General features: G+C 30.2%; 3 protein-coding genes across 3 annotated transcripts in view; 1 reads left to right on the top strand and 2 right to left on the bottom strand.

The window, feature by feature from the left end:
* The window catches only part of LOC108684970 (glycine receptor subunit alpha-3), a 5,787-nt gene extending 5,597 nt beyond the window's left edge, over positions 1-190 (bottom strand). Inside the window, exon 1 of the mRNA XM_018189542.1 lies at positions 102-190. Within this exon, the coding sequence (XP_018045031.1) occupies positions 102-190 (89 nt within the window). The remainder of the gene's footprint in view (positions 1-101) is intronic.
* A 7,545-nt stretch (positions 191-7,735) lies between these two features.
* Positions 7,736-8,479, bottom strand: LOC108684872 (protein lethal(2)essential for life-like). Its single transcript, XM_018189397.1, has one exon. It carries the CDS (start codon positions 8,368-8,370, stop codon positions 7,744-7,746), a length of 627 nt encoding a protein of 208 aa, XP_018044886.1. The 5' UTR covers positions 8,371-8,479; the 3' UTR covers positions 7,736-7,743.
* A 5,052-nt stretch (positions 8,480-13,531) lies between these two features.
* On the top strand, positions 13,532-14,263 carry LOC108684939 (protein lethal(2)essential for life-like). The gene has a single exon (XM_018189485.1). The coding sequence runs from the start codon at positions 13,532-13,534 to the stop codon at positions 14,180-14,182; it is 651 nt and encodes a 216-aa protein (XP_018044974.1). The 3' UTR covers positions 14,183-14,263.
* Positions 14,264-14,609: the final 346 nt, after the last annotated feature.

Raw genomic sequence — 14,609 nt, 5'->3', positions numbered from 1 at the left:
ATTATATATATATATATTTTTTTTTTTATTAAAGAATTTTTTATTTTGATATATTAGTCTTAAAATTTGATTTTTTATTATACTATGAGCCGTCTACTTACTGAGCGTTCACGGCACGACTGAAAAGTAGAAGGAACAAGACGGATGAGAGCGTCGCGGAAGACATGCCGCCTCCGTGTGTCTCTTCCATAGATATGTACTTTCACGTTAACGCATTTTCGCATTCGTATAAATCAAAACGATACATGAAAAAGAAAAGAAAAAAAATAAAAACTGTTCACTTGAGACGAGATAGAACAAAAAATGAAAAGAAAAAGAAGAATAATAATTTCAAAATAATTTCAAAATTCGAAAGCGAGATTTCAGCACAGTCGAGCGAATTGATCTCTGATCGGTGTCCTGAATTTACTAAGACAGGCAGTCGACGACTGAGTTCTTGAAACGACTTTGTCAAATCTGCAGAATCCTCATCGTTGCGTATAGAGCTCTACGACGACGTGGAGGTGGTTGCAGGTGGTGGCGGTGATCAGCGGTAGTGGTAGTGGTAGCAGTGGCGATGGCAACTGTAAAGGTGATGTATACCAACGGCAATACCTTTCTGCCGCCAGTCCCACCTTCTCCTCCACTTAACAGAGACACAAAGGGAAGAGGTACTGATATAAAAGAAGGGGTAAATCTCTCGTTCATGACGTACAGACGACGGATAGAATCTGGAGTATCGCGCTCTAGATCGGCGAGAGAAAGAAGGAAGATGTTGGTTATTTCCCGCGAGATACCCGTGTCATTGGTTTAGGTCACTTGAATTTACCTTATGCGGTATATCAGCGTCATTATCGGTATATCTTTGTATTCATGAATTCTTCTGATGTTTCGCTTAAACGCGAATCGCAGAATACATACATTTACAAGTCACTTCTTTTATCCGGGATTAAATTCCTGAGATTTCCAAATTGTTTTAATTTATTGCATTTTCTCATTTTCCCTGATCATGTTATTAATATTTCGTGATATAATTCTTTCTAGGCTGAAAACACTATTACTGAAAAAGTCCCCCAGTCGGAACAATAAACTCTCAAATTAAAATAAATATATTGGATAGAAATGCATTTAATACTAGAAATACTAATGTTGTTTATTCACTAAAAAGACAAAGCGAATAAATTAGTATAAAAATAATGAAAAATTAAATATTTTATCAGTATAAAGGACATATTTATTAAAAAGTAAAAAATCTTCAGAATCTTTTCTTTTATACAAAAAAATATAATATAATCTAAAAGATATAGAAACGATAAAAATATAGAAACGATTATTAACTGCTTGATTACTTTTAGTGCTACTTAACGAAATATGTCTCTTAATGTTTTCATCAAGAAAAAATGTTTAAATTGATTTTAAAAATCTGAGATAAATCATACTTTAAAAACAGTTTATAAGTTGCATTATGTAATAAACTGTATCAGAAAATACTTAATATTGAATATGTTAATAAATTTGAAAGAAATATTAAAGCGATGATATTTGGGGAAAGACAATGCATTCCACATCCTTCCTCCGTTTCTTCTCATTAGACTCTTTTGCCGCAAATCCCTGACAAGCGTTAACTACCATGCAATTTGAAGTCACCAGTACGCTCGATATATCGATCCCCCAAAATTGTGCCACGAATAGAAAGGTACGTGTTCGTCTCGTTCGTATGATGTCGAGTGGCCACTTATCGAAAGAGTATACACACGAGTCGAGGTGTATGTGTGTGCAGATGCAATTCTGTGACTGTGTGCGTATGTATGTACGAGTGCAAAATATAGTAGAAGAGCAAATATATAGAAGGAAGGAAGCAAAAGAGAGATGAAACTGCTAAAGAGGAGATATATTTAAAACATAATAAGAAAATTTTAATAATTAAAAGAAACATTGCATTTAATTGGTTTTTCATTTTTTTTTTATAAATCTCATTAATTTTGAAATTCATATTAGTTAAGTCATTCCTATTTTGGAGCTTATTCTTTTTCGTTTCGCGTGGCCTGAAAGAAATCAAATACTCGTAATCTTATTAACAGCATTGTAATTAATTATAATTAATTACAATTGAAGACATAATTATTATTCGTATCTCGATGACGTGATTAAACGATTCTCACGATCTTATGACGTCATATTTTTATGTGCATTTATGCTCTTAATTAAGTATTCTCGTGAACAAAGTTCTTCAATTAGCATCTTTGTATCTGAATATATTCAGATCTTGAAATTATGGAGATTCAAAACTCTCAATTTTATTTTAAATTTAAGATTTTTTTTCAAGATTTTTTACGTACATAAATATTTTTTAATAATTATTTTATAATTTATATTTAAACTCTATTCACTAATTTAATTTATTCCAAATTCTATATATTGTCTCTTTGCCAATACTTTGCATCTCGTCTCATTGCATTGTTTTTTAAAGAATTTAGTATATAGGAATTAATAATCATTTTCAAATAATTAAATTAAAAATGTGCAGATACCTCAGCAAACTATCGTGTAATTAGTATCCTCATAGAAAATTCTCAATGTGTTTTTTCCAAACCGCAACAATCAACATTGAATATAGAACAGCACTGGGAATATTGGATTGTGCCGCATTACTTGACGTCCTTGTACAATTCGTTTCCTGGCGCATTTTCTTACCTTCGTACAATTCTTGCATTTTATCGACATTCATACATGGCTTTAAGACTAACGAATATTTACTGCAAGTACTTATGCGTATTTCCTCTGAGAAGGAAACAGTCAGACATTTGAAGAAATACGAGAGAAAAGAATATAAAAGAAGATCCTTCGGAAATATCTGAATAACAATTTTTCTTTCTGTATTTTGTATTTAGATCAATGCATGTCATACTAAATTGGATTGTTCTTGGAAAAATAGAAAAGATATTTTTATTTCTTTTCTCTCTTTCACTTTCACTGAACAATTTAGATAAATATTATTACGAAAGAAAATTATAAATCAACATTTGTTATATTGTACTTATACAGGATATCCGGAAAATCACTCGCAATACTTCGAGAAGTGATTCGGAATCCAAAAAGAAAGAAAAAACTATATAAACATAAGTTCGGAAATAAGTTGTTTTCAAGTTATACTTTTACGTCCCTCTTTTAAAAATTTTTTATTTTTTAATTTTTTTACTTTACTAGAGGTATGCCAAACGAACTATATCTCCAAGTGGTACATTCTGGATAACGCCAAAATAATCTGAAATGTAGTCATTTATGTTAAAATATTATGAAATAAATTATGATTGTGATTATGAAAAATAAATTACAATTTTTTTAACGTAAAAGTGGTTATAATTCAAAAATGATTTATTTCCGGACCTATATAGTTCTTTATATAGTTCTTTTCTTTTTTTTTTTAGAATTTCTGAATCATCTCCCGAAGTATTGCAGTTTTCCGGACACTCTGTATATGAGTCTTACTTATGTAAAATAAAAAATGATTTTAAAAAATTTGATATTTAAATTAAAAAATAGAATATTTGTGTCTGCCAAGATAATTTTATCATAGCTTATAACAGAAAAGCAAAGTTAAACATCGTGATTTTTATTAATTAGTTGGAAATACAGATTATGTAAAAAAAGAGGTTATCGTCACATGTAACTGCTATCTGTGGCACGGTGGAACACTGGATGACAAAATCGATTGCAAGTGCTGGCAGAAGCTCTCTGGTATCGGTCGATTAAGAGAGTGATTAAGGTTTTGTGACATTTGAAGCATCATTGTTAAAGTAATGCTCAGAGGCATAGCCGATAATCACTTCGAAAGAGATCCTTATCTTCTTTCAGAAGGCCAAAATTGAAACGGAAAAAATGCGTCTTACCAATCCCTTCATAAATTGGAAAGAAAAAAAGAATGACATAAAGCGAGAAATATTATTGAATATCACTTAATAATTTTTTTTAATAATCTTTCTCAAATCGCATCTCCTATCATACTAGATCAGTAAAATTTAACTGGATCGAACATGGCACACACGTTTCGTAATACACACGAGTCTTCATGTTTTATTTTTCTTTTTTTTCCGCAAACGTCAGCTAGAGATGTAGTGAGAGGGAAGTCGAAAGAGTAAGCAGGAAAGAGCGAAAGAGAGGAAAAGGGGGTTGAGATCGGTGAGTCGAGGTAGTTTGAAGAAGAGGGAGGTTTTGCAGGGTTTGGCGACGATACACGATAAGCACGATCCATCCCCTTCTCTGACCTCAGAATGTCTCTCTGCGTCTTGCACGCTCGACTCGAGACTAAAAGTGCCCACCCACACTACTATTCTCCGCCTATTATTTTCGACCGATTGCCAATTGTTGTGCAACTGCCGACGTAGGGATTCTTCTTACATATCTTATGCAGCTTACTGGCATATCGAGATTATTTACAGATTTGATAGTTATTCGTGACAAATCCGATCGTTATTCACACACACATACACACACACGCGCGCGCGCGCACATACACAAATGCGTGTAATTTATTCGGATTATCATTCCAAAGTATCGTACAGTAATTAAATTATTTTTGACTCAGACAAAGGTTTCAAAATAATTAAGACAATTTTTAATTATTATTATTAAAATTTTATTATTAAAAAAAAATTAATACGTTTTCGGAAAATAAATATAATTTAGATATGTATCCGAAAATAATAATGCTTTGTCACGCCTTCAGATAATTGAGAATACGAAATGTCAAAGTTGCTTCTTTTTAAATATAAACTTATTTTCTATTTAACAAAATAATATATATAATTAAAAAAAATAAAATAATATATATAATTTGTTTGTGTGTCAGTTTTTAAAAATCCTAACATTTGTTAAAATAATATTTTCATTATGAAGTAAAATAAAGAATATAAAATATACGTATTATATGTAAGCTTAAATTTGGTTTCTATTTTTAATATATTTATTATTCATTACAAAGAAACAGCTTTTATCCTACAACTTGTATAAATTTTGTCGACACGCAAAATACAAAATACATGCAAGGCATATTATGGAACTGTTTAGAACGAATTCTGATCGAAATTGTTCAATTATTTCCTAACAAATTCGATTAAATATAGGTATATCTTATATCCACATACATACATGTTATACTCATAAATATAGCTACTATAATTTAGTGTGATTGATAACAACACACTCTCCAGTTGTATGAAATCGACAACATGCGCGTGGTACTTTTTAAGAAATTCATTTTGCTGGGGTACACCCCAATTGATTCACGAAAGGTTAAAGCCGTTGTACACTAATTTAATCTGTGTAAAAGTAAAATGCAAATATTTCGAATTATAAATATAGATTTTATTTAACAGAATAATAAAATGTATTGAGGCTTTTATCCGTTTACATATTTATATTAAATACACGTTTTTATGTCAATTTATCATATACAGCGGCTTTAATGTGCATCAGTGCGTATTGAGTGCATCCGATAGAATTTGCTTCTAGATTTTTATTGTGTTTTTCTAGGGAAAACGAACTAATTCCAATTGAAATCTATTTTAAATATTTCTATAATACGTTTTTTGAATCTTTTGAAATTTGATTTTATTTAACGATTATATCAGAGAGAGAAACCTGAGAAAAAGACATGACGGCTCAAAACCTGTAACCGCAATTAAATTAAATGCTGCCGCGCACTACTGCCCTCTGACAAAATGGATGTAAACTACGTATAGTAATGTCCATTCCCCTTAGGGTACATCGTCCATTTTTCAAGATTGGAGATGATAAATTGATATTTGGTTCATATAAGATTTGTTCAGAGATTTGTTCGCGTCGCAAGCTCCAACATGCTCTAACATGCTCCTATCACAGTTTCTACTCTATCAAGCGTTGGAATAAATAAGAGCTATGATAGGAGCATATTACAACATGTTGGAGCATGCGACGCGAAAAACTTAGAGAATCAAAGAAGAATAGAGCGGATAGCATTCTCTTCTTTAATTGGTTCCGTCATTTATCCGCTTACTTCCGCAAATGTGCATGTATGCATGTACATACACACAATACTAATGCGGTACAATACTAGTGTGTAGCACCGTATGTTCCATTACGCTTCTACTATATCTTCTATTCACTCTAACGAATGGTGGACGAATGCTTCTGACTGAATCTGCTCCATTCTCCTTTGATTCTCTCTGGCTTTGTCGCGTCGCATGCTCCAACGTACTCCAATATGCTCCTATCATAGCTCCTACTCACTCCATTCACCAGTTTGAGGTGACCGGTGCATTATTTCATGATTTATCTATGAGTCTGACCGTAATCATCGCTATTTTTGCGGCGAGTGCCATTAATTTTGAAGAAGAAAAAAAGAATAAGTCCTACTCACTCCAATGCACTCATATTAGAATGAATGATTAGGAACTATGGCAGAAGCATGTTGGAGCATGTTGGAGCATGTGACGTGAACAAACCTATAATTGTGCTACATGTAGCAAGTGATTAGTTCTTAGATCGGTATTCATAGTCGAGTCTTATTTCAAAATCGTCTTAAGCAATATCTTAAGATGCTAATACAGCCTTTTGATTGGTTCGTGACTTCTTAAGATTGGACGTCTTAAGATGGTCTTGAATATAAGATCTGAATACCGGCTTTACATGATGATGATTCGGTTTAACCCTCGGTGGAAATTAGGCCACTGTCTTAAGTAATGTCTTAAGACATTAATATGGCCTTCTGATTAGTTCGTGACTTTAGTAAAATCTTAAGACAATTTTGAATAAGACTCGACTATGAATACCGGCCTATAAGATGCCTAGTAGTGCGACATCTGTCGTCTTTTAGTCATCTGTTAGATGACTGTGTTCTCTGGGATGTTGTATGTATATGTATATTGCTGTATATTGCTGTCGATAATTTAGATATATTTTTATTAACTGTGCCAAAAAATGCATATACATATTATAATGGATTCTAAACTATCAGATGTAGATAATAATGTACGAGTATGTTTCTAACCGTAATCCAATGCGTTCCTCCAAGAGATATCTCTATAATCTTTCCATGATCAATAACTATCATAACTATATCTATACCTATGCTTCGTTATTGTTTAAATCAGCGAAACTATTATTAGATTTATCACTCATATTTTTATTTTAAACGCAGAGATAATCCTAAACGAAAAATCTATAGATTGAGCAAGAAAATAAATAATACGTATAGACAGTACACATATATAATGTATAATATATAACCAAACTTAATTATTGTGAATTGTTTTCAATGATAAATATAAGTATATATATAGATGCTATTCAAACTTCAAATACTTTTGACGAATTTCTAGCATTCGAAACTATTACTATTTATCTTACATTCCTCTCGCTTGCTATAATTAACAATCGAATAATCCTGTCTACACTCTCATATATTAAGATTATAAGATTCTTATCAAGAAAAAATAGATCAAGAGAAAATAGGAAGAAGGAACATGGAAAACACTCGATTAAGATCCACCGAATTAATTTTTATTCGATTATTTTCATTACAAAAATAAAAATGAAAAATAGATCAAACATAAATGTTTTCGATTCTATATTTGATATCACATAAAGAGAAAAAAATAATATTCGAATATTATATTAATATATTATATTATTATTAATATATTATATTATTATGAATGTAAAGCAGAAGAACAAGATTTCACAGAAACAACAAGATATAATTAATTTTTATCTTCTACTCTATTTTTATTTCTTCTTTTCCTGAGTTTTCTCCTGTGCCTTCTCCTGCGCCTTTTCCTGTACCTTCTCTTGCGCCTTCTCCTGGATCGCCGGTTTACCGGTATGTTGGATCTTGATCGTCCGTTCGATTTGCGACTTCGGTTTATCCTTCCTAGGTGCGGTGATGCTCAGCATACCATCTGATGACAAGCTCGACGACACCTGATCGATATCGCACTGTTCAGGTATCATATATTTGCGCACAAACTGCCGTGAGATCCAGCCGTGCTCATCCTGCTTCTCCTCATGTTTAGCCTCGACTATCACAAATTTGTCCACGACTTTGACATTGATCTCTTCCGGTTTGAATTGTTGCACATCCAACATCACTTGGAACTTGTCTTTATCCGCCTTAACGGTCGATATGCCTCCTTCTTCTCTGCTGCGTAACAGTTCGCCCCATGGTCGATTATAATATATCACAGGCCCTGGACGTAGACGCCGGGATGGTTGTTGCAGCGCGAAGCGTTCGAGGATGTTGGGGTGTGTCAGTTGGTCCGGATGAATGCCCAGACCGAAGTTTTGATCGAAAACCCGATGTGGATATTCCAGGTCCTCCCACCATTCGGAGAATAGCAATGGCACCAGAGACATGCTTTCTCAAGAAAGATTTGACAAAGAGACACGGAAAATTTTGAACGAAATTGGCTTAGTTGAGAGTTAATTGGTAACGAGTTGATTTGTTTTTTAGCAACGATTCGCACCAATCAAACTTGCTTTCTGTCAACGGCCGGCTCGCGTCGCGTGTTTTATAGCTCCACAATAATTGCAGGCATGCGCATACGACATGGCAGATGTGATACCGTGTAGCTTCGAGAACGTTCGAGAACATTCATAGTCCGATTAGAAGTTAACACGTATAAATATAAGTACATTCGAGAACAAACTAGCAATTTCGCGATCGCACTACGCGTTTGCAGTTCTTTCTCAATGCATGCACTGCATTTTTTTTCATTTGGAAGATTATTATATAACATATATTACATATTGTCACGTACGTAATGAAGTGGAGTTTTAAAAGTAGTAAAATTTTAGATTCAAGTTTGACGTGCAAAAGATCTGTGGCTGAATTAGTATCATATTTTTGGAAATTCAAAATGAGATAGGTATATTTTTGCATAGGTTTGGCTGGATATATATTTGAATACTTTTATTTAGAAAATAGTATTTATAAGAATTGTATTTTGTATTTTGAGAGTAAAAATATTTTATATTTTGTATTTCAGTATTAATAACGAAAAATTGCAAGTATTTTGTTTTTTAAATATTAAAATTAGCAAACAATCTTATTATGTGAATTACAAGATACAAAAAACTTTTAATCTTTCATTTTTAAATACAAAATATGTAATACTTTTGCAGTAATTCTATTCTTATGCACATGCTGTAATTTTTGTTGCAATTCAATGTTTCTTTTACTTTTATGCTCCATTGAAATATAAAATACAATATATCTTTGTATTGCAAATAATGTGTTTTAAATAAAAGTATTTCAAATACTTTTATTTATCCCTTGGACGAAAACAAGAAAGAGAATTCAGTGTTGTCTAATAAGCAGAAATAAAATACGGATCTAAAGAAAAATTAATTTTAACCGTTATTCGCAATAATAGATCGGTAGTTAAATTCAATAGAAATATATCAATTTTAATTCAGTAAGATGATTTATCATAGTAGAGTAATATCGCAAGAGATATCACTTTTTTATTTAAGATTTTGAGTAAGAAATCGCAGTCATGCATCAGAAAAAAACATATGCAGGAACGTATAAGTAATATGATCGCGAAATTGCAAGTTTATTCTCGAACGTTCTTATATGCATCCGCTTATAATCAATTCATGAACGTTCTTGAAGTTACACGACGTCTTAAGAATTTAAGAAATGAATTCTCGATTAATGTGATCGAGAAAGTTCTATTTGAATGCAGTGAGTCATCAAACAAAGATGCTATATATAAAAGAAATAAAAATAATTAATTCTGAAAAACGCTGATGCACTTTGTTATGCTATTTGTAATGTTAATTGATTATGAGAATTTAATATTGTAAAAAATTTTGATTTAATTAATGTTTCTATTTTAATTTATGTTTACATTTTGATATATAGATATTTTATATATCAGATTAAGCCTAATTAAATGTTATATCATACAATCATAGTGGATGTGTTCCAGTTGAACTTAATGATTTGCTACAAATTATTGAAAGTGGTTGAGTAAGTAAATTATAAGAATGAATTTTACGCCACTTATTTAATTGTGTTGCAAATGATATTGTTTTACTTTTTTTTTTTAAATAAATTTTTGCACAGTAATTCTATTCTTGTGTATGCACATGCTGTAATTTTTGTTTGCAATTCAATGTTTCTTTTGCTTTTACGGAAGCTCGTGATTTACCACATTTATGTAAGTGCATTAACAATGAGTAAAAATATGATTGTTTTTTTTTTTTAAGAACTTCTAAAGACTTTCTGAAGGTTGAAAAGATTTTTTATTCGCTTTTACGATTATTTTTAACGTTGTCAACCGAATTATTTTCGTACACATAGTTTGCAATTTTATTTATATTATTTTCATTATTATTATTGCTCATTACGTATTATTACAATAATAATTGTTATTAATCTCTATGTACAGAAAACACATAGTTATTTAAAAAATTGTTCATTTTGCATACATATTTTTTTAAAGCAACTGTGTTTTTTTTCCATCAATTCATTTGATTCATCTTATTATTCTGTTTTATAAAAATATTAAAGTATGATTATAAAAAAATTAATAGTTTACGAGTTATTTAACATTTTATATTAATATGTGCCATAAATAAAGTATAAAATATCTCGTAAATTATTAGTTTTTTGATATCACTACCTTAATACTTTTATATGCAGAATAATTAGAGAAATTATATTGTGTAAAAAAAATTATACCATTCTGATTAAAAAAATGGAAGTAATCTTCATGTGACCTTGAAAAATCAAAATAATGATGAAATCATTATTTGTTCCACTTCGAATCATAATCTTTTGTCTGAAACATTTTTTCCTGCCGTTTAATTTTCGAGATATTCAGATGTTTTGTTTTAGGTGTCCCACCCTGTATATGTATATGTATACGCGTATTTAAATACAATAATATATCATCGTAATAGTGAACTACTGTCAACTTTATGTATGTCAAATTTAAAACTATTTTAAAATAGTTAAACGTTTTAATCGATCATTATTTAAAAAATATGTACAAAAGAAGAAAGAATTAAAAAACAGAATTTTTAATTGATTGAAAAAATTGACGAATGATTCTTCTTAGATATCATATTTATTATACTTACATTTCTTTTTATTAAAAAAAGATTTCCTTTAAAAGATTTCTTTTTTTATTCTAAGAGAACACGAAGAATACAAAAAAATTAACATACTATTGCATTAAAACCTTTAACTTTATTTATATTGATAAATAATAGATATAAATAAATATTAGAAAACAATCTGTAAATTCTCCATTTGATTTTTTTATTTAAGAATTAATTAACAAAAATTTTTCTTTTGACAAAAAATTTTTTTCTTCATAATCTTAATAGAAATTTAATACTGATCGTTTTTAATATTGAAATAGTAAATTATTTATTTCAAGTATTAAAAACAATACTGTTGTAGTGCTTTTAGTATTCTAAATAAGAAATTAATTACTATAAATAAGAAATAATTAAGAAATAAATAAGAATTAATTACTATCTTTCAGTAATAAATTGGCTAATATTAGATTTCTGTAAAAAAATTTAATTTAATAAATTGATCAAAAACCTATATACATAGAAGTACAGAATATAAAAGTATTTTAAATGTTTTAAATGGTTTAATTGAAAAATGAGAAAAATTATTAATCTTTAAAATGCATTATCATTCGGAAAACAGTTCGCCAACTATATTGACGAATTGCTCGCAAACATTGTTTGTAAACGCATGTAAGAAGTTCGCGATCCGTTCTAGAATATTTACGAAAATTAAACATGCTATTCATCACATGATATTCACTTTAGATTTTATCGTTTTCTTCGTGGGATGGTAATCATAATTGATTATTTAAAAACCTATGACATTAAATAGACGCGATTATAAATTAATTGCATTCTTTTACTATAGTACAATTCAGATACAGATTCTGTTTGTGAGAGATTAAAAAATAATTGATTAATTATTTGAATAATTGATTATTAATCGATTATATCCATTTCTATTTCTTCTTACCGTTTTTAGAATGAACTTATAAAGAATTACTTACAAACAGCAACCGATCAAAAAATTACAATTAATCGACGAAAAATTACAACGAATTACTTATTAATATGCAAACTGCGCTTGAATAAATGTTCGATCAGAAATAAAATTCGCGATCTGTTTACAGACTGTTCGTCAACTCCGAAAACGCATCTTTTATAAGTCTGATACCTTATTAACATTTGACGTGTCGCACATATGGCACTAGATTACAAGTTACACATAACGATACTGTGTTGTTTTAACCTGGAAGCAATCTTATCTTTTTTTTTATATAAACGATTACTTGATTTTTTACACTATATTTCAAATTATTATAGCATTTTGGCAGGTTGAACTTGATATTTTATATTTGATATTTTTTTTACTACTAAATCTAAATAATAAAGTCTTAGACTTATCCCCCTAAAAATAATAAATACCCAAAATATATACATAAAAAATAATATATAAAAAATAATATAACATAAGTAGTAAAAGATCAATCAGTGGTTAACAAAATACCGTAAAAAAATATCGTTTAAGATTCATGTAATTCGCGAAAGTGTCTCATTTGACCACGTTGCGATTGATCATTATAACAATCGATACCTAAAGTTTTTCAATGAAAATTGAATTGTACGGAGTTCCATTCGTAATTCACAAACATTAATGTATACTCGATAATAGAATTTTTTTATCAAAATATTTTTTCCATTTTTTCCATTTATTTTCTACATATGATGATACATATAAAAAGTATTATAATTCAATAATATTGTTAAACGAATGATTTTATATAATTTCTGTAATAATTTTTATTTAATCATCATATTGATTTTTCACGTCATCTTGATTTACTATCACTAAATGTGAGTGAATTTCACATGATATTGATTTACTTAACATCGTCAAATGTGAGTTATTCATTCGAAAACCACTAACGTATAGCTTAATTTTAGTCATTAAAATATATTTTTTTTAATAGACATCAACTTTCCTTTTTCAGTTTTAATTTTTTTAATGTACAGAAAATCTCTGATACACAGATTAATAAAATATTAAATTTGTGTTATGATATATAAATAACCTGGAAGTTTTCCGAAATGTACAAGAAAATAATTGATGTAAAATTTGAATTGAATAGCTGAATTTTGAATAGCTATCGACAAATAGTACATAGAAAAGGACAATTGAGCATATTTTTCATTATTAATTGCGCGGAAACGAACTCATGGAGGATTTATTTTAACTAAATGTAAATGCAGCTCCCATTTGCGTAGTTTTTGAAGTCTTACAATATTTACAGAATATGTTTTCCCACTCAGATAAAAAGCTGTCTGATATAAATAACGATCGCGACGACAGTCGTCCTCATTATAAAATACGATTACACGAAGCATCGCACGCAACCAGACCGGTTATATACCTTCATTCATTGATTTCTTCATCAAACTAAAAAAAATCTATTAATAAATAAGAAGAGAATCTTACGACATCATGTATCTCTTGCCATTGTTATTCTCAAATCTTCATTTGGGATTGGATGCTCTCACCAATCCGATAGATCTCTCCGCTGGAATTCTCGGTAGAAATCTTGCTCGATCGCGATTATTTTCTCGCTTCCGTAATAGTTATTCTTCGATCAATTTTCACGATCGCGAAGTTTTGGATTTCTATCCTTATATCTCATGGAGGAACTTAAATCGTAACAAACATGTCATCAGTACTACAAGTATCGACAGCGACGGCTTGAAAATCACCGTAAACGTGCAGCAGTATAATCCGGAGGAGATTACTGTCAAAGTGGTGGACAATTGGATGATTATCAAGGGCATACATGAAAAGCAGAACAAGTCCAACGTTGGGTCCCAACAGTTCGTGATACGATATCTATTACCTGGTAACACCGACATCGATCATATAACATCTTCGACATCGAGTGATGGCATCTTGACGATCACGGTACCGTTAAAGATATATCAAAAAGTGATCCAGATCGAGCAGAGCAGACAATCGACCGTTTCTTCTAATAATACGGGACAGGTTCGTCCGGGACAAATTGGCACGAAACAGATTGATGCTAGACAAGCTGAATTTGCTGGCGCAGGACAAGCCGGAGTGGACGCGAGTTCTGCTGATATGGGATAGGCTGGCGTTGGGAAAGCTGACGGAAAAAAGCTTGGTGAAAAATGAAATTATTCAAGAATAAATGATAACAACTTAGGCACACGAGGCAAGATTAAAATCTAAGAAACAATAGATTAAATTATGGATTCTTTTTCTTTTTTTATCTGGTACATAATTTTATGCGCATGTTATTTTATATTTTGCATTATCTTTTATAAAATTATATTCCTCACTGTTTACACATGCATTTACTTTTACAGAGATTACATTCTTTGCTGCTGGTTATAATATTTTTGTATTATAGTTTTACACACACACACACACACACACACACAATTTTTTTTTTATTTATTGATGTTTTGTGCCATAATCTATCCTTGAAAGAAATGTTTTCATGATTTTACATTGATAATAAAGTAAAAGGATTTTTACATTACAAAGTATTGAT

The sequence above is a fragment of the Atta colombica genome, unplaced genomic scaffold, assembly GCF_001594045.1.
Source record: "Atta colombica isolate Treedump-2 unplaced genomic scaffold, Acol1.0 scaffold141, whole genome shotgun sequence".
NCBI classification, from domain to species: Eukaryota; Metazoa; Arthropoda; class Insecta; order Hymenoptera; family Formicidae; genus Atta; species Atta colombica.
The sequence above is the reverse complement of the archived record's forward strand: the minus strand, read 5'-3'. Positions and strand labels throughout refer to the sequence as shown.

Bases quoted from the DNA above. Each gene is read 5' to 3' on its own strand.
- LOC108684872 (XM_018189397.1), bottom strand. From the start codon at position 8,370: ATGTCTCTGGTGCCATTGCTATTCTCCGAATGGTGGGAGGACCTGGAA.
- LOC108684939 (XM_018189485.1), top strand. From the start codon at position 13,532: ATGTATCTCTTGCCATTGTTATTCTCAAATCTTCATTTGGGATTGGAT.